The sequence below is a fragment of the Lissotriton vulgaris genome, chromosome 2_1 (genome assembly GCF_964263255.1).
Source record: "Lissotriton vulgaris chromosome 2_1, aLisVul1.2, whole genome shotgun sequence".
Taxonomy (NCBI): Eukaryota; Metazoa; Chordata; class Amphibia; order Caudata; family Salamandridae; genus Lissotriton; species Lissotriton vulgaris.
Genome location: NC_141687.1, coordinates 1,772,483,994 through 1,772,504,147, shown reverse-complemented (window position 1 = coordinate 1,772,504,147; position 20,154 = coordinate 1,772,483,994). Strand labels below are relative to the sequence as shown.

Sequence of the window (20,154 nt, the reverse complement as noted above, 5' to 3'; positions counted from 1 at the left end):
GATCCCTTCTTCTCATCCAGCAAGCACATCACCTTCAGCCACTCCACCGGACTCCACTGGACCGACCACAGCTGCGTCCACTTCAGCTTCAGAAAAACCACAACCCACCACCACCTACAACAGGTTCCTCACAGAAGCTGGAGCAAGATCACCGCCGACCAGCTCACCACCTCCCTCAGCCAGAACCCACCAGTAGCCAGTACAATGGACCCCAACGAAGCAGCCCGCAACTTCACGCAGTGGCTGACCACCTGCGCCGACGACCTCGCACCACTGAAGAACCCCCCCAGCAGACCCAGAAGCAAGAAGGCCCCCTGGTTCACCGACGAACTCAAGGACTCCAAGAAGACCTGCTGCACCCTCGAGAAAGCCTGGCTCTTCGACCAGACAACTGACAACATGACCGCCCTCAAACACGCCACCCGCAAGCACCACCAGCTCATCCGCACCACCAAGAAGAAATCACTGAAGGAACGACTGGACAACAATGCCCACAACAGCAAGGAACTCTGCAGCATCGTCAAGGAGTTCTCCAACCCCAGCACCGGCAACAACGACATCACTCCTTCACAGGATCTCTGCGACTCTCTCGCCTCGTTCTTCCACCACAAGATTGTCGACATCCACAACAGTTTCGGCGCACCATCCACGCACCCAACCGTCAAACCAACGCACCCCACCGCCACCCTCTGCACCTGGACCACGGTAACCACCGAAGACACAGCCCGCACGATGAACACCATCCACTCCGGAGCTCCAACCGACCCCTGCCCCCACCACGTCTTAAACAAGGCGGACTCCACCATCGCACCCCAACTCCGGGACGTCATCAACACCTCCTTCAACACGTCACCTTCCCGGAGAGCTGGAAGCATGCCGAGCTCAGCGCCCTACTGAAGAAGCGGACCCCACCGACCTCAAAAACTTCCGCCTCATCTCGCTCCTTCCTTTTCCTGCCAAAGTCATCGAGAAGATCATCAACAGACAGCTTGCCGGCTTCCTCGAGACGAACGGATCCCTCGACCCCTCGCAGTCCGGTGTCAGATCTAACCACAGCACCGAGACCGCCCTCATCGCAGCCACCGACGACATCCGAGCCCTGCTCGACAACGGGGAAACAGCGGCACTCATCCTCCTGGACCTCTCTGCAGCGTTCAACACTGTCTGCCACCGCACCCTAGTCCAACGCCTCAGCAACATCGGCATCCAAGAGAAGGCACTGGAGTGGATCATCTCATTCCTCGCCGGAAGAACACAGAGAGTCCGCCTCCCCCCGTTTCTTTCCGAGGCCACAGAAGTCATCTGCGGCGTCCCGCAAGGATCATCACTCAGCCCCACCCTCTTCAACGTCTACATGAGACCCCTTGCTGCCATCACACGCCAACACAACCTCAACATCATCTCCTACGCCGACGACACCCAGCTGATCCTCTCCCTCACCAGAGACCCAGACACCGCCAGAACCAGCCTACACGAAGGGATGAAAGACGTCGCCGAGTGAATGAAGAACAGCCGCCTGAAACTGAACTCAGACAAGACGGAAGTCCTCATCCTAGGACCATCGCCCTCCGCATGGGACGACTCCTGGTGGCCCCAAGCCCTGGGCACCGCTCCCAAGCCAACAGACCACGCACGCAACCTGGGCTTCATCCTGGACTCCTCCTTCTTGATGACCAGACAAGTCAACGCCGTCTCCTCATCATGCTTTCACACCCTTCGCATGCTTCGCAAGATCTTCCGATGGATCCCGACCGAAACCAGGAAGACGGTCACCCAGGCCCTCGTCACCAGCCGACTGGACTACGGAAACACCCTCTATGCCAGAACCACAGCCAAGCTACAGAAAAGACTCTAACGCATCCAGAACGCCTCCGCCCGACTCATGCTGAACATCCCCCGACGCAGCCACATCTCCAGCCACCTGAGGGACCTGCACTGGCTCCCCGTCAACAAGAGGATCACGTTCAGGCTCCTCACCCACACACACAAGTCTCTCCACGACCGGGGCCCCAAGTACCTCAACGACCGCCTGACCTTTTACACGCCCACTCTCCAGCTACGGTCTACCAGCCTCGCCCTCGCCGCCGTACCATGCATCCGAAGAGACACCGCCGGAGGCAGATCCTTCTCCTACCTGGCGGCCAAGAAATGGAACTCCCTGCCCATCCACCTTCGGCTGACCCAGGACCACCTCGCCTTCAGGAGACAACTCAAAACCTGGCTGTTCGAGCAGTAGCGGACCCCAAGTGCCTTGAGACCCTTTTGGGTGAGTAGTGCGCTATACAAGTGTTATGATTGATTGATTGATTGATTGATTGATTGATCACAGCACTCTCTGGTTCACCACTGCCACCCTGTGGTTCACCACTGCCATTCTCTGGTTCATCACAGCACCCTCTGATTCACAACTGCACCTTCTGGTTCATCACAGCACCCTCTGGTTCACCACTGTAGATTATGGGGAGAAAGCACACCTGCCCAGCCTCAACTGGGGTCTGGTTAATGTGTTACTGAATTTGAGCTTCAAGTCCTGCACCTGCTTCCTTATCTGTAAGTGCTTCCTGTTGTTGTTTAATTTTTGTGACAGCCTGGAGCATTGTGCCATACTTGTAACTATTCTCTGACCCTGCTTCGAGGGTCAGTACAGGGTCAGAAAATAATTGCAAGTAGGCAACAACTCTGGAGGCGCCGCTCAGGAAGCACTTACAGGGTTACAGCAGGTGCCCAAGTTGAAGTTAATTTCTTTGTAACCATTTTGTAAATGGTTACAAAGAAATTAGCTTCAACTTTGGCACCTGCTGTAACCCTGTAAGTGCTTCATGTACTTCAGTTTTTGAAAATCCGTTCAAAACGCGATTTCGCGGATTTTTCTGCAATTTCGCAAGATTCGCGGACCGCGAAATTGCAGAAAATCCGCAAATTCCGAGAACGGAATGGATTTTACGCCCATGCTTAATTAACAATTGTTTACCTTATTTGTTTAAAAGAATGCATCTAAGACTAGCATTCTCATGTACATAGTGTATGTAAGACATGTTTACAGTTATGTTAAAAAATTACAGCCTCAGATACAGATATAGTATCAAGGGCTTGACATTTGACCACTTGGGAGGAGAGGTCCTTTACCCCAGCTAATCCTACAAGATACTCTCAGAAGAAAATCTTCACTTCCAGATTGCTGTGATGCTGCTGCATATCATTCTATGCTAAAAGGTGATACTGAGCCAAGTCTGGGAGACAAGAAGCTACAAGTATGTGTGTTTTCCTCTCAAGAGAACACTGGTTTCTGACTAATGATAACTAGAGTGTTTTGCCTAGAGAGGTAATCAGTGTATTAATTCTCCTAAGAAACTCTAGATGCAAGTTATGATGTTCCATGCTCTCCTGGCGTAGTGCATGTAAGTAGGTTTTAGGGTGTTGCTATATTATATTTTAAGTATGGTAGAAAAATTGGGGGTGCTACAGTGCCAGCTGCAAGATGGCCGCCACGTAGTGAGGCTTTGCAGGCTGGATTGTCAATCCATTCATTATCCTGCAGTCTGGGGGCCCACTGAGGCTAACTAAAACATGCCAGTGATCCCTATTAGCTGTGATTGCCGAAATACACTGGTCTGCTGCATCTCGATGGCCTCTGCAGTAATTTAGAGGCTCTGAATCGGCGGCTTTTGGGCTGATGCAAATGGCGGCCCTTCCTTAGCGGTGGGTGCAATGGAGCCTGGTCTTGTGGTGCCCGGATTGTCCAGCTCCCCGGTTGCGACTGCGGTGCTTGAGCTTACAGCAGGCGCGGCTGGTGACCTGTGAGTGTCCTTGACTGCTGAGGATGGCGTACACTCCGGGTGGAGTCCGGGGCAAAGACGGGCCCCACCGCTGCCTGACTTGAGCAGACGAGAGAGATCTGCTGGGGTTCCGCCTGGCTAGAGTTTGCTTCAGGGCTGCCTCGGGGTGGCCTGTCGGACGCGAGCAGCCTGTGGTGACTGGGCGGTGAAGAACGTACCTGCGGGACCCACTCCTGGCCCGGCTCTGAGTGTGTGGCTGTGGCTTGCTGTCAGGCCATGGGAGCCTGGTGGGCTGTGTCGTGGCTGTGGGGTGAGATTCAGAGGCCCTGCTCTGCCTGCGTCTTGGGCTGCCAGTCTGATGGGATAATGCTGACCAGGGCTGGCGGAGCCTATAGCCCTTGACTGTCTGAATCCTGCTACCCGCCAGCCTGCCTTCCTTGGCGGGTCGTCTCCTCTTTTGAGGTTGCCTTCCAGATCCCCTGCTGGATACTGCCCCTTCCCCTGACTCTCTACTATGCTGTGCCTGCATCTGGCGTACTAAGGGGTGTGCCCAAAAGAGCCTGTCTCCTGCCGGCGTCCTTCAGACTAGCCTCATGGACGCTCAGGGGCATGTAAAGGATGGCGCTGCTCTACGGCCTCTGCTGTACAGAATCTTCCACTACTGTGCTCTGGGGACGGGTCACGGTGATACCAGGTTATTGAGAGACCCCTTTTTGCTGCCTGACTGTTCCCTTTGCGCCCACGGGTGACTCTGGTCCTAGAGCAAAATACCTCCAATGCTGCATGCTCTGTGCATGCACTTGCCTCCCTGTTCTGCCTGCTGCTGAGACATTTTCGTATTGCCTAATCTGCGCAGAGGTAAATAATGCAGTAGAGGGGTCTGTTTCTGAGGGTGAACACTTCGTAGCACGAGCTCTCGCTCTCAGCAACCCACCCAGAATTGTTTGTAGGACATTTTCAGGGCATGATTATCGCGCGCTCCCCGAGGATGCGCAGAGGTACACCAGGTTCATTGAAGTTAGCGTGGGGGGCCAGATCTACTGACCACAAGACTTGTATGAACTGAGCGTTTCTCTGTGCTCAACCTAGGGTCGGATGGCTTTGTGAGGGGGCAGCCATTTCTGGTGGCTTGACCAGCCAATTTACCATGGATAAGACAGACACAAACCAACCCAAAATCTTGTTTGAACAGCGGAAAACCCAGAGGGGGCCAACTCATCGGTCGAAGACCCAACCGTAGCACTTCTTCCCCAGAGCCCAACAGTCTCAAAATGTTTGCTGATCTGAAACAGTCTCTATCTGCCATTAACCTGAAGATTGACTCGATGTTGGATTGCCTGGATGGACTCCGGGACAAGGTGGCGAACCACAATGAGGGTCTCACAGAAGTAGAGCAAAGGACAGCAGCGTTGGAGGATGAGGGATCAACGACCCGGGAGAAGCTACTCCGTATGGAGAAAGTGCTGGAGGTCATCAGAAACAAGAATGAAGACCGCAAAGTGAGGTCCTGACACAAAAATCTGCGCATTCTTGGAATCCTGGAAACAACTGCCATGACAAGTATGGAGGACTTCGGCGAGGAAATGCTGCAATACCTCTTTGGCGAGGCCTTATCAGCGCAGTGCATAGTGGAGCGTGCTCTCAGGTCCCTCAGTCCGAGGCCCTCCCCATGGCCCCAGCTTGCCCAATCATTGCAAGACTTTTAAACTATAGAGATCACGACACTGTGCTATGAGGGGACCAAGACCGCCACAACCTCAGATATCAGTGCAGCTCGATCTCCTTCTTCCCCAATTTCACCCTGTCTGTTCAGGCCACCTGCCAAGAATTTGCACTGTTCAAAAGACTTCTGCAGCAATAGGACATCAAGTATTCTTGTCTCTACCCAGCGAAACTTCAAATCTTCCACTCCAGCAAGACATCCTTTTTCACTGATCCCAAGCTTGCTGCCAAGTTTGTGTGCAGCCTTAAGCATTCGCGACTAGAGGCCCCCACAAATGGGGACCAGGCGGCTGAAGACCCCCTCAATGAAAATGACTGAGCTAGTCCGATAGTATTCTGTTTTGCAGACTTGTATGGGTAGACTCTTGCATCAGGCTGAACTGGCGTGCATCTTGGACTTATTGTGCTATTTGTTTCTATGGGCATGTGAGGGAGTCAGCACTGGACTGGGCCATCAGACTGTCCGGTTCTGTTGCCCTCTTGGGCGCCCTTTTTTCCAGCCGCCCGACGATTTGATGTCGGGTTACGCCGATCCCTCTGTTGCCACCCCCTGGGATGAGTCCCATGTTTCATTTTGTTGCTGACCTCGTTCGGGCAGATGCTCTCCAGCCATGTTGGGCAGCTATAGTGGGTAGGTTTCGGTGGCAGGTGAGCCACCTGGGCTGGGTTTTTTTGCTCTTCTTCTTTACCTCCATTCTCTTCTTCTTCTCCTCTCCTCTCTCTGGTCTGGGCTGTACAATTGCCCACCCTGCCCTACACGTAGCGCTCATGTATGCATGGGAATGGACTTATAACTATCTACTGATGGGGCACTTACCCTCAATGCGGTAACCTGTATGTGAGGGGTATGAATGATGGTAGAAAGATGTGATTGGTGGCTGCGCTCCTTAATCAATATGGGGTGGACATTTATTTTTTACAGGACCTACATCTTATGGGGACCAATTGTTTGAGCTTGCGGGCAGGGTGGATGGGCGAAAATTTTATTGCTGGATTCTCCAATTACACCAGAGGCACAGCCATTGTCCTTAGGAAGGGTCTCCATTGGGATACGCGTACTGTGATATGCGATCCCCAATGCCACTATGTCTTAGTGGCCGCGTCCTCTCCGGTCGCCCAGTTAGACTCATTTCTGTTCACGGCCCTAATACTGACAATCCCCAATTATTCACGGCGGTGTGGGGGTTGGCAGACTCCCTAGGCCCTGGGAGGTACTCTGGGGGTGTGACTTCAATGCAATATTTAACTCTGATATTGATAGGTCGATCGGCTCTCACCGGCCTCACCCTCGAGCTGCGGCGCAGCCTCGTACCTTATGGAAGACCATGATTTGATCGCTGTTTGGCGTCGCCACCACCATCATGACCGGAAGGGTACCTGCACTTCCTCTGCGGGCCCCACTTGGTCAACTATTGACTATTGGCTTGTATCCTGCAACACGAACACCTAGGTTAGGCGCTGTGCTCATCTTCTCCGAATGTTCTCGGACCATGCCCCAGTACTACTAGAATTTCTTTTACCGGACGTGCCAAATAGAGCTTTCAACTGGAGACTCCTAGCTGGCGTTCACCGAGACCAGGTGTTCCGAGAGAAATCGGGTCCGCCATACAGGACTACTTTGCTACTAACATTTACTCGGTAGAGTCCCCATCCACGTTGTGGGAAAAGTTCAAGGCTGTCATGAGGGGCAAATGTATCGCCATGCAGTCCGATGTCCTATGCTCGTTAGAGAACGATCTGCGGTGGCTGGAAAGGAAAAGGAGGTACGCTTGCTCGAATTACAATTTTTTTAATCTGGCCAGATCGTGTTTCTTGGGCAGATTAAGGCCAAGATAGCTGGGAACAGAGGAGCACACTACTTAGGCCAGGAGGCGCACGCCCGCCAATGGTGCGGGTGACCGGGCCAGCAAAACCCTGGAGGGCCTACTAAAGAAGCCATGGGCAACTGATTATATAAGCGAGCTGTGCTCAAACGAGGCTATGATCGCGGTCAGACAGACGTCAGTTCAAGCTGAAATGACCAACTATTATTCTTCAATAAATGCCACACGACAGTTGGAGACACCTACCGGCCTACTGTCCTTCTTTGACTCCATTGAGTTAGTTGGGCTCAGTGACGCAAACCGGAAATATCTAGATGAGCCATACACGGAAGAGGAGGTGATTAGGGAAATCTGGGCTATGCCTGGGTACATTGTACGGTTTGACCCCCGCCTTCTACATGGAGTTTGCACCGCTTCTTGCACCCCACATGTATGAAGACTCGCTTGAGCAGGGCTCTCTTCACTCATCCCTCTGGGAGGTACTGATAGTGACCATTCTTAAGCCGGACAAAGACCCGCTCCTCTGTGACTCCTACAGGCCACTCTCAAAGATTAATGTGGATAATAAAATCATTGCTAAGTCACTGGCTATGCGACTACGTCCACTGCTCCCCACGATATTTTGTCCTGACAAATGTGGATTTGTTCCTTGCAGGAGCCATGCCCATAACCTCCGTACACTCTTCACAGTGATGCAGGAGGTGGATCCCTCCCTCCCTCCCTCCCTGCCGCTGCTGTCTTTCTGGATGCCATCAAGGTGTTTGACGGGCTGGTATTGGCGTGAACCCTGCCTTCCTCCAAAAGATCACCTTCTTGTATACCTCCCCAACTGCCAGGTTGCGGATTAACGTTGTGCTTTCCCCTCCAATTGCTGTAGCTCGAGGTACAAGGCAGGGGTGTGCACTCTCACACCTCCTCTTTGCCATAGGCATGTAGCCTCTTGTGGCAGCATCATGCAGGGAGGGGGGTTGATTTCACACCTAGGGTAATCTTGGAGTCAAGTACTCGGATAATGTGACTCTTTATGTGAATAACCTGGAGACCAAACTTGACCCCCCTATTCGCGAAATCACTAGATTTGGTGGACTTTCAGGCCCCCTTTCCTTTTTTAGGTCGAGGACCGAAGGCTGCGCTTGCGCAGTCTCCGGGAGGAGATTTAATGATTTCTAGTATGGGGGCTTGAACCCGCCTCTCTCCTCCATTGGCTGGCTTCCTAAACGGAGGCCAGCCATTGGAGGAGAGGGGCATAACTCCAATCAAGCTCCGTCTCTTTCTGATTCGTGGCATGTTTTTTGTGTTCTTTCGCCCTGTGACGTCATCCGTCACTCTGAACGCCAAAACACGCCCCCGATTCCGAAATTTTCAGAGCTATGCGGCTGACATTTTGCTGCTCGTTAAGATCAGGTCACCCACTCCCACTGTCCTCCTTCCTGCCCCCTCCCGCTGTTCGTGTCTTTTTCCTGCCCCCCTCCCGTTGTCCATGTCCTCGTTCCCATTGTATCCCGCCTCCTCCCGCTGTTCGTGTCTTTGTTCCCGCCCCCTTCCGCTGTCCATGTCCTCGTTCCTGTTGTATCCCACCCCCTCCCGCTGTCTGTGTCTTTGTTCCCGCCCCCTCCTGCTGTCCATGTCCTCCTTCCCGTTGGGTCCTCCCGGAGGTTTTAGGTCACCGAGGTCCCAGGCTCCCTGCCGTTGAGGATCGTGAGTGCCGGTGTTACACCCCACCTTTAGTGCTGTCCCACGATCCCCGCGACTGAACCCACAGATGCCGGACTGCCGCCTTTGCCATGGATTGCATGGGAGGCATCGCGATGCGGAAACGGCTTCGGGGAGTCCCCGAGTCGGAGGGGAGGAGCTCCGGTGACTGGTGCCTGGGGATTGTGGGAACGTACTGTGCCCTGTGACTGGAGAGGTGGTGAGTTTCCCATGCAGAGGCCCCAAGCAGCCCCCCTGTCCCTGCGACCCGGCTGCTTTGTGGTGGGGTGCCGGTAGAGACTACCACGGGGTGGGGCGGGAGCAGCAGGCTTTGGATCAGTACTCATGCCCTGTAGGGAGGCTCACGCCCGGGCTTTCCCATAACACAGCTCACGCCCCTGGCCAACCTGTCTTGTGCACTGGCCGGACTCTGTCATTCTGCCACATACGCAGATTTTCTGCCTGCGGCAGTGGGGGGGAGGGGGAGTCCTGCCTTTCGTTCCCCGACACCGTGATTGGCAAAGGGGTGCCTCCATTGAAACCGACCCACCAGGACTCATGCAGCACCAATCCCCCCTGCACCGATGCACGCCCTCCCCAGAGTTATCCTCCCGCCGCCCTCAGTTCCCAGACCTGGGAAGATACCCCTTCCCCAGTTGACAAGCGGCACATCACGTCTCACTGCCGCTCTTTGGAGATTCACATTGTATCTCGCATCGGGTACTGTAGTTATACATTGCATATGTCTTGTTTGCGCAGAGGACAGCGTTTCATGGACGCGTTGTCATTCTGCACCTTGCAATTTTCAGTTAAGTAACTCGAGTATCGGATGTGTTTGGGTGGGTTTTCCTTAGAATATTAATCTCCTGTTGATACACAGTACAAAATGTGTTTTAGGTGGGCTGTCATTGCACGTCATACATTTTGAGTTGACATGCATTAGCAGACTGTGTCTTACGAAGGCTTTCATTACTCCGCGTACATTTTAAGCTGAGATCCCTTATTATATTTTATAGATGAGCTGTCGGTACATACCCTGTTTGTAAGGCACTGAATATGTTTTAGATGAGCATTCGTATCCGTCTACAAAAAAAAAAGGATTGCTGCCTGCTCTGCAACTGGTAATCCCGCTCTAGACCATGATATGGAGAAAAAGCACACTCCTGCACAGAAGCAACACTTCGAACTCCATCCTGGTTGAAACAAGCCTAGCCACCCTGGCCCCACTGACCTTGTCCATAGCCCCATTACCAGCCTTAAAGTGAGCTGTCTAGTTTCGTGCAGCACGGATTGGAACTCCGCCTTTCGTGAGTTGAGCGTTTCACATGTTAAAGACTTGCGGCCACGGCTGCCGTTCGAGCACGTTTTGTTTACTGCTGGGTAAACGCGACTCCATAAATCTAAGGCAACTTTCCTGCCAATTACGTAGTAGTTTGCAGGCTACACTTTCATTAGAAATCGCTACAGAAGCGCTTTCTGTTTTTCAAGGAACCCCTGACGAAGGGACCTTGCGTCCCGAAATGCATTGGGTTTAAAATTGTAGTTTCTATTATGCATAGTCCAACACTAAAACCTATGGATTGTGATATGTATATAAAGATGTATTTCTGAAAATTTAAATTTTGCACAGGTTGCAAATAAAAAAATGTCATGATGAATATGCATTAAATATTCAAGACTGAGTATACACATTCATTGTTGTTGCGTGCTGAAGTCCTAACAGCCATTAGTTTGGGGTCAGGCTTTTTTCATGTAACTTACCTGTTGTAGACATTTTTGACATTCCTTACTCCTGCGCAGCTCTGTATTTGTTTAAACTCTATAAATAAAGTTTTTTTTTAAAGTATGGTAGACAAGTTCATTTTTTGCGTTCCTATTCTTTATTGAAAGCAAAATAAAGTAACAATATAGCAGTAACAGCCTGGTCATCCAGGTAGAAAGTAATTCTGTACTTGGAGCTTACATGTAAGAATCCATAAAAACATCAGAACACGAAAATAGTATCAGTAGTCCGAGACCACAGGGTTCAGATCATCAAAGCTCTGAATCCCAGGGCCCAGTGCAATGCAGAAGTCCCAAAGAAGAAGCTTTGGCTGACGAGCTGCTTTCGGTAGACTCTGTGACTGCATATAATGTTTGATACATAGATATATCAAGGTTGCCGCTGCAGCCGCATACTCAAGAAATGTGCCTTTTAATCTTGATGTTTGCAACATGCATTTGTGTTGTTTTATTAATATTCTGTGTGGCTATTTTGGATGTACTAAGCAACGGGATGAAACTGTTAAAATAAACATTTTAACTCCTTGCATGTGGCGCACATTTTCGCGCTGTGTTTGAATAGTGGGCGGGATTCGGACAGCCCCGGCCGTCCTCCGCACATGCCCACCATGACATCGGACATCCATGGGCCTTCTGAAGCATGCAAGGGGTTAAGGTGTCTTTTTCTTAATATAGTTTCTATGTGAGATATTATGAATATCAAAATTGGGCTTCTCAGAATATCACTGCATTCCCAAATCCAAGTTTAGGGACTGTTAGTGACCCAAAAACACTGATACCACTTCAATTTTTGTGTTGAGTGGGGTCCTAGTGGACTACAATAACCAGTTTTTCATACTCGATCACTAGTGAAAGTCCACTTGTGTCATCTGTTGCTGTGCAAACATACCTTTCAAAGCTAAGTCTGAGTCTTGGCTTACACAACAATAAAAGGCCGCAGGTGTCTTACTATGTTTAGTGGTAGTTTCGATGGTGATGGTTGGGCGGTATATCGGAAGCTGCTACCAGATGTGTGGGTCATTGCAAAGTGGAATAAAGGAACAGTGTATGCTCTTCTTTTTAAATATGTATTTCTAGACTGCTTATATAGTCATTTTAATGTAACCTTTTTACAAGATACATATGATATGTTCATTTTAAATCATAGGTTGATACAAATGAAAGTGATTATATATGTTAGTGATATGTTTTTTTGGAAAAAAATCAACGTTCATTAACCTAATGTTTAATATCAGTTACTACAGTGAAATCAATTCAATTTTTTTCTCAAATACAGATTCTGGAAAATGCTGACGTTTTTGTCTAACACTCTGATATTCGCTTTTGTTGGCTATGAAATAGGAGAACATATATTTGCATACTTTGCATGGATAGACCTATTTTACATTGTAGTGTTATACGTTGCAGCATTTACGATAAGGTAAGATATGAATTTTCCAAAATGAATTACAGTAATATATGTTTCTAAATTACCAAGCATTTGCACAACCAATATATTTGACATTTCCAATGAGAATGCAGATTGATAGGTAGATACGTGAGTTCTTGGTTAAAAGAGCGATTGAGCCGCTGAATGGGTGGTTTTATAGCTGAATACATTATGGATGGTTAGTTTGATATGTGAGTGCTCGCGCAAGAAATCATTGTCCACACCTTCTTTTAGGAGCAAGAAAGGCCACTTTTATTTTAGGACAGGTGCATCATAAATATCATAAACACATTCATTATTTATTTATTATTTACATATTTCAACTCTACAGTGAGCCTACGAAACCTAAATCCCAAAACCCCGAACAAACTCCTGCCTACCACCCCTAGCCTACCCAACGCTACCCTTCAGGATGGCCAACCCGCTCCAGGCTGCCCACCCCCACTAACAAAAACCCGCCTACAAAAGAACAAAGGCACCCATCCTAACAGTGGCAAACCTACCTAAACTAAACAGTGCCTAGAGCACCGCAAAATAAAAAACCCAGAAATAAATAAAGAAAAGAAAAAGAGGGAGGGTGGGTGGGGCAAAACAACCTCCCTTCACACCTCCCGCCACGCAGTTACTAACTGCCCGCCTGACTTCCCCTTTTAATCCTTCTGCTAATCAGCCCCCACCTGGTAATGTTCCTCGCGCGAACCTGCCCAGGGAGAGACCGGCTCGCGCCTGGCTCTCCCTGGGTCCCCCCTCGCGCAAGAAATCATTGTCCACACCTTCTTTTAGGAGCAAGAAAGGCCACTTTTATTTTAGGACAGGTGCATCATAAATATCATAAACACATTCATTATTTATTTATTATTTACATATTTCAACTCTACAGTGAGCCTACGAAACCTAAATCCCAAAACCCCGAACAAACTCCTGCCTACTACCCCTAGCCTACCCAACGCTACCCTTCAGGATGGCCAACCCGCTCCAGGCTGCCCACCCCCACTAACAAAAACCCGCCACCCAGGAAAACCTTTAGCGTTTTCCTGCCCCACCTAAAGGAAAGGAAGGAGCACACCACAATTGTACCTGAAGAACCTTGCTAATCAAGTCCCTGAGTTCAAGGAGGTAAAAAGAGAGGCCCAAAGCTGAGAGATGCACACCGTCCTCACAAAATAAATGACGTTCAGATACTTTCAAATGATAATGGTCCAAACTGTAGATACCCCAATGTTGACAAAAGGGGCGCATTGTCCTGTTCACTTTCCTTCTAGCCTTTTCCAGGGCAGAATGGTTCCTCGCCCCACGCCATTGCAAACGAGGCACAAACTCAGTCCATATAAGCATGGTGCTCACCCATGTGGTTCTGATGATTTCCAGATCCTGCTTCATTAATTTTAACAAGGTCAACCCAGAGAGAGAAACCAAGTCATTCTCTCCCAAATGTAGCACCAGGAGATCCGGAGGGCCCCCCAAACACTGTGAGACCAAAGCAGCCAAGGCGGGAAAAAGCCCACCCCAGCGCATTCCTCCTGTTCCATGCCAGGAGACTTCGTGTGTCATACTGTTCAGACCAAGTGATCTCCCACAGATCTGACTGGCAGCGGCTAAAGCTGCTCTTTTAACAAAAGAGTGCCCCAGTATCCACACCCTTCGTTTGCATCCGGCGGCTGATGGCCAAGGACCTAGGAGAGAAAGAAATGTTAGACAAGCCAAAATGCACTATTTCCTCACATACTTTTCACAGCACTTGGAACGCCAACGACCAATGCGTCGGATCTGGGACCAGTCCCACCCCAACCTAGCGGCCTCCGTCGCCGCACCAATTCGGAAAGAATGAGTACCAAATTGAACAGGATCCTTCCCCAAGCGCAACAAAACCTTGCGTAACACAGCCAACAATTGAGATGCCACTATGGGACTACCATCCGCATGACAAAATATGGACCCCTGGAGAAAATGCGGAGAGGACACAAACACCTCCCATTCCCCCACCGGGCAACATGCAGAGACACCACTCCTACCAAGGAACACCCACTTACCCCTCCCCATCTGGTCGGTTTTAGATGCCCGCAGCCACAGCCGCACTCTGTCACTTTCCAACACCACCTCATTGCTGGTCATACCTACCCTGCCCCGCAGCCCTAGCAACTCTGATGCCCGAAATGCCCCAAAGAACAACCAAACAAAACACAAACGAAATTTGGCACACTCCAAGGCATCATAACAACACACCTCCAATTCCGGCAACAGCAACTGGAGCAACTCAAAAGTCACAGGCTGCCGGAGCTGCTGACCACCAGCCCGGAGCCTGGCCAAACCTTTCAACACTTTACGAACCAACACCCCCCCAACCGGATCCCTCCCCCACCAAAGCTGCCCATAAAAAGAAACCCCAGCCAATTTGCCAGAAATGGTAGTGGGCGATAGGCCTTTGTCCGCCAAATGTAAAACAAACTGCAATATGCATTGTTCATCAGACCAACCAGCCCTGATCGGCCCCATCGAATCCTTACCAAACTGCAGAAACTCATTCCAGGCTTTCACATAACCCCGCCGGGTGGATTCGGCCACTGAATTTTCCACCAAGTGGTGAACCCTCAATCCCCCAGGTCCCATACGTACTGTGGGATCGCTGTTGGTTCCAGGTCCGCCCCAGGAGCTAACTTGCGAAACTCGGACCACTGAAAGCGAGACAAAGAGTCAGCGATGCAATTAGAAGTACCCGGAACATGCCGTGCTTTAAAGACAATATTTAATTGCAGACACCTCAGCATGAAAGCGCGCAGGAGCCGCAAAACCCGCAAATCGCGAGCCTTTTGGTGATTGACAAGGTGTACTACTGCCAAATTGTCCACGTGAAACAAGACTGAGCGATTCTGAAACTCATCCCCCCATAAGTGCAAAGCAACCAGCAGCGGGAAGAGCTCCAGAAACGCTATGCTGCGACCTTGATCCTTCCAGTGCGCCGGCCAGCCAGCCGCGCACCATCGACCTTCCCAGAATATTCCGAAGCCGTGAGCCCCGGACGCATCAGTGAACAACTGTACTTGCCACACCATGTCCTCATCCGCAAAAAACAAGGACACGCCATTAAACTCCTGTAGAAAACGAAGCCAGACAGTCAAATCGGCACGCACAGCGGTGGTAATGCGCACCCTATGATGGGGAAGGCTTGCTCCGGACATGGACAGACCCAGACGTCTGCAGAACGTCCTGCCCGCTCGAACAACCCGGCAAGCGAAATTGAGGTAACCCAACAACTTCTGAACAATTTTCAAAACAACTTTCCGCTCCCCCAACACCAGATGTATGAAATCAGACATTTCCTTCACTTTAGCCACAGGCAATCTCGCCACCATAGACAGAGTATCAATTTCAATCCCCAAGAAAGTCAGAGACGTACAGGGACCCTCTGTCTTGTCCGGTGCCAATGGAACCCCCAATTCCTCCGCTAGAGCCTGAAAGATGTTCAAAGCCGAATGACACTGCCCAGAGCGACCTTCCCCAATGAAAAGAAAATCATCAAGGTAATGACAGACCAATACGTGGCCACTAACAAAAGTGAATCGCCACTGCAGGAAGGTACTGAAAGTTTCAAAAAGGGAGCATGACACTGAACAGCCCATGGGCAACACCCGATCCACGTAGAAACTACCATCAAAATGCATTCCCAACAGACTGAAATCTCAAGGATGAATGGGCAATAGCCGGAAAGCCGACTGAATGTCGCTCTTCGCCAGCAAAGCCCCAACACCTGCCGTGCGCACGAGCCGTAAGGCATCGTCCACTGAAGCATAATTGACAGTTGAGTCAGCTGGATCAATAAAGTCATTAATTGATGAACCCTCGGGCCAGGACAGGTGATGGATAAGACGAAACTCCCCTTCCGCCTTCTTGGGCACCACGCCCTGGGGTGATACAATCAAGTCAGGCAGTGGACAATTCACAAAAGGACCAGCAATCCTACCAGCCGCAAGCTCGGCATCCAGTTTCTTCCGCACAACATGGGGACTCTCCTTCGCAGACTTCAAATTGTCCGACCACCTGCCCACCCTGGGTCCCTGATACCCAATCCGAAACCCAAGTTTGAAACCCCAAGACAAAATCTTAGCGGCCTCAAAATCTGGATAATCCACCAGCCAGAGATCGAGAACCTCTTGCCTAATAGGAGTAGGAGCCCTTGTAAGCAGACTGTTGTTGCTGTCCCCTACCCCCTGAACCTCTTCCCTGATCACCCAATCGCTGGCCGGGAAAACACTGGGTGAGGGCATGCTTCCCTCCACACTGCGAACACTCATGTTTGTACCTGCAAGCAGGTCTGTTACAGGAACCCCTGTTAAAATGCCAGCATGTGCCAGAGACGGCTGATTGACCTCTGCCCCAAACCCCCGCCCCAGACTGAGCGGGGCGAGCTGAAAAGGGCCGATAATACACGGGCTGCCCGCTAGCTGTGTGGGTCGTAGCAGGTGGGTTTGCCGATGCCATCCATTGCAACCATAACTCGGAAGCAACCTCACCCCACGAACGCTCAGGGAAAGCGCTCATGCGCGCCCTGAATTCGTCATCGTAGGACAACCAAGCAAAGCCGCCAAAATAACTGTGAGCCTTGCGGATGACATCTGCATATTTAAACATGTCTATTGCTTTTTCAGGATGACGTTGACAATAAACGCTGGCATAAATAAGAAAGGCCGATGTCCAGTTCTCTATGGACTTCGGAACACGAGGCCTCCGAGCCAATTCTAATTCCTCCTCCTTCGACCCTTCTTTTGCCTGGACATCCCTATGGAGAAGTCGAAAAACATCCACAAATGCCCCAGACCATATCAGATTCTTTGTTTTTTCAGACAAATGGGACCCCAGGGGCATCCCAACCCCTGAATAAGGCAACTTTTTCGGTCGGATACTATCCTCCGTGACCCGTGGGGCAACCACCCCGCCATCCCCCGCTGTAGAAACTTCTTTTGCAACTTGCACATTAGAAACATTCGAAAATACAGGCCGCTCAAGCCCCGGTGCCAGAGCGACTCGCTCAACCACAACCCCACCATCCCTTGTCGTAGAAAACTCTTTTGCAACTTGCACAGTAGAAACATTCGAAATTACAGGCCGCTCAAGCCTCGGTGCCAGAGCGACTCGCTCAACCACAACCCCATCACCCGTACCAATAGATCTTGTACTTTTAACCGGGAGACTCTCCCTGGGTTGCCACACAGACCACCACCCATCCTTACCTCTTGGCAGCTGCTCCACCGGCGGTTGAACAGCAACTCGATCCCCTTGATTAGGTCCAGACCTCACTGCCCCTCGTACTGCTGCATGGTCCGCACGAGACGCCTGCAAAACACGAGAAACAGTGGGTTGCCCCAACCCACCCCCCTGGGCCCGTGCTGCCAAAAGCCCAACATCTTTGTCTCTCAATTCCCCTTCTTCCAACTCATCATCATGAAAACTCCCACCAAAAGCTTCATCAGAAAATTCAACTTGAGCACTACCACTGGGCATAGCCCCATCACCAATACCCCCATCATAAAATTGCCAGTCGATGTTTTGAAAGCTATGTGCACTGAAAGCTGTAGAAGAGCCGTCCGCTCCAGACAGCCCCCCTGTAAGCCCACCACTGGAAACAGCCGTGTGGACAGTTCCCGGGCCCGTAGAAACAGCCAACAGCCGCCCAGCCGATGGCGCAGATTGAAAACTGCGGCCGCTCGAGCCAGACAAAGAAACAGCCCCTAAAACATTGCCCCCCACAGCGGAACCGCAATCACCCCCCGACGCCAGAGCAGTGACACCCACCGACCCATCCTCAGGGCCACCCAGAAGCCCACCTGGACGACCCCTGGGGACCGGGAACAGTGACTGACCAGTGGCCGGGGGCGCTCCCTTGCGCAGCAAACCCTTACCACCCGGGGTCAAGGAAGTGGGGGGGGGGGGCCGGGGGCCAAGGGCACCAGTTGGAGCAGCCTTGGCCGGGGGGGGCAGCAATGTAGGTGCAGCCCCCATCATAACCACAGCAGGGGCCGAGGGCAGGGCCTCAGGGTGGGGGGCGACGTCAGCGTGGCACTGGGGTGCCTGGCATCGGCGTCAACCGTGGGAGGAGTGCCAACAACAGGGAGGGGGGCAGGAACAGGCCCCGGCAATGCAGGGGAGAGCAGATAACACTGCCCGTTAAGCCATAAGCATGGGGAGACCCCATCTGCCAAAGGCGGTACTAGGAGGGAAGAGGCAGGGGGCACCGCAGCAGGTAGAGGGGCGGGCAAGCGCCCATGTTGCTCCAAGCTGCGCCCACGCTTGGGCCTGGGGCCCCCCTGCGACTTCCCCGACTTCCCAAGTGCCAAAACGCCTGTGCGCGGAGCCAGCCGGCCCACGGAGCGCCCCCGCCTCCCCCCGGGCGCCCCTCGTGCACCAGCATCAAAAAACGGTAAAGCACATACCTGCTGGAGGGCGCCCGGGTCGCACGGCGGGGGTTCTGCTTCCACGGCGGGCAAAAGAAGCCCAGGCCCGTCTGCCGGCATGGCCGCCTCGCCGTCCTCCTCGTCCTCTGGGCCCGGCGATAGACACGCCTCCACAGCCCTGGCGACGCCCTCCGAGGCCTTGCGAGGGGGGCGGGCCATGCCGACCCAAGCTTCCGCCGGGACACCCGGCATCAACAAGTCCTCGCGCCCTGCCGCACAAAGGATTTGGACAGCCCTCCTGACCTCCGCAGCTTCCTCCATGACCCCGGACAAAGGTGGGAACACGAGCGCAAAACAACCTCCCTTCACACCTCCCGCCACGCAGTTACTAACTGCCCGCCTGACTTCCCCTTTTAATCCTTCTGCTAATCAGCCCCCACCTGGTAATGTTCCTCGCGCGAACCTGCCCAGGGAGAGACCGGCTCGCGCCTGGCTCTCCCTGGGTCCCCCCATGCGTGGCTAATGTACAATGGCAGTGTGGGGGTAGCAGTGTGGGAGAAGTGGAACTATAATGATGGGCAAGTGAATAGGAGGGTGCATAGATGGGGATTGTTGTTCTGTTGAACTGTTATTTGTTAGCAGTACTAGTAGAGAAGCAAAAGACTGGACACCGACGGAAGTCTTCTGAGAGCCTGACAATAAATAAAATATCAGTATCTATTCCGTTACATTTAGACATCACAAAGGGGATTTGATTACAAAGCACATGTCCCAATAAGTCATCACTGTCAATAACTATAATATTAAAGTTTGGTGGTTGCAAAAAGATGGCATCCATATATAAAACATTCATGAATATATATCCTTGACCATGTCATCTCTCCAGTTTAAAGCTTTAGACAATTTCCTACCTGAACAGAAATATGTTCGCACCTTGCCCGACTGTCAATGCCTGGAAATATCAGTTACACAGAGAGGGGGGACAGGGAGCTAATAAAAGGTCCAGAGCCTTTGCTCCCCAAAACAAGTACGAGAATACTGGTAGGGTAACTGTTCCTGTACTAGTGTATCTTAGGGTCTAAAAGGGGTACAAGTGAGAGGATCCTCCTATTTAGGAAGTAGTGCCCTTACACACACACACACACATGAGAAGGTGTCATTCTTCATCATTGAGATGAGCTCATCGTGTGGTTGGCGCTGCAATATCCATGAGAGCGCCCATCGGCAAAGATCTTTTAATCAAATAGCTGTGATGATGAGTGCAGATCTGTGGGATACTTGAGAGGGTCAGCTAAAAATACATAGGGGTACAGAGACATCATTTAATGCAGGGTCCCCTTAGAAAAGATAAAGGTAATGTTTAATAGTTTGCTCCTAGTTATGAAGAAAAACAATTTGGCATTGTGTGCAGATTGTGTAGGTCGACATGTTTTCATGGCTCAGCAGTCCTGGGGGGATCCGTGGGATTTCATCAGGACAAAATAAGTGATAATAAGTATCCCTACCCTTGGTAAAGGTTCGGAGGAAGCGTTCTGCTTTCAGAA

The 20,154-nt window shown here is 51.3% G+C and overlaps 1 protein-coding gene across 1 annotated transcript in view; it reads left to right on the top strand.

Moving 5' to 3' along the window:
• LOC147733265 (sperm-specific sodium:proton exchanger-like) overlaps positions 1-20,154 on the top strand; it is a 4,638,748-nt gene that overhangs the window by 1,344,892 nt on the left and 3,273,702 nt on the right. The window contains exon 5 of the mRNA XM_086958943.1: positions 12,072-12,215. Coding sequence (XP_086815069.1) covers positions 12,072-12,215 — 144 coding nt within the window. The remainder of the gene's footprint in view (positions 1-12,071; positions 12,216-20,154) is intronic.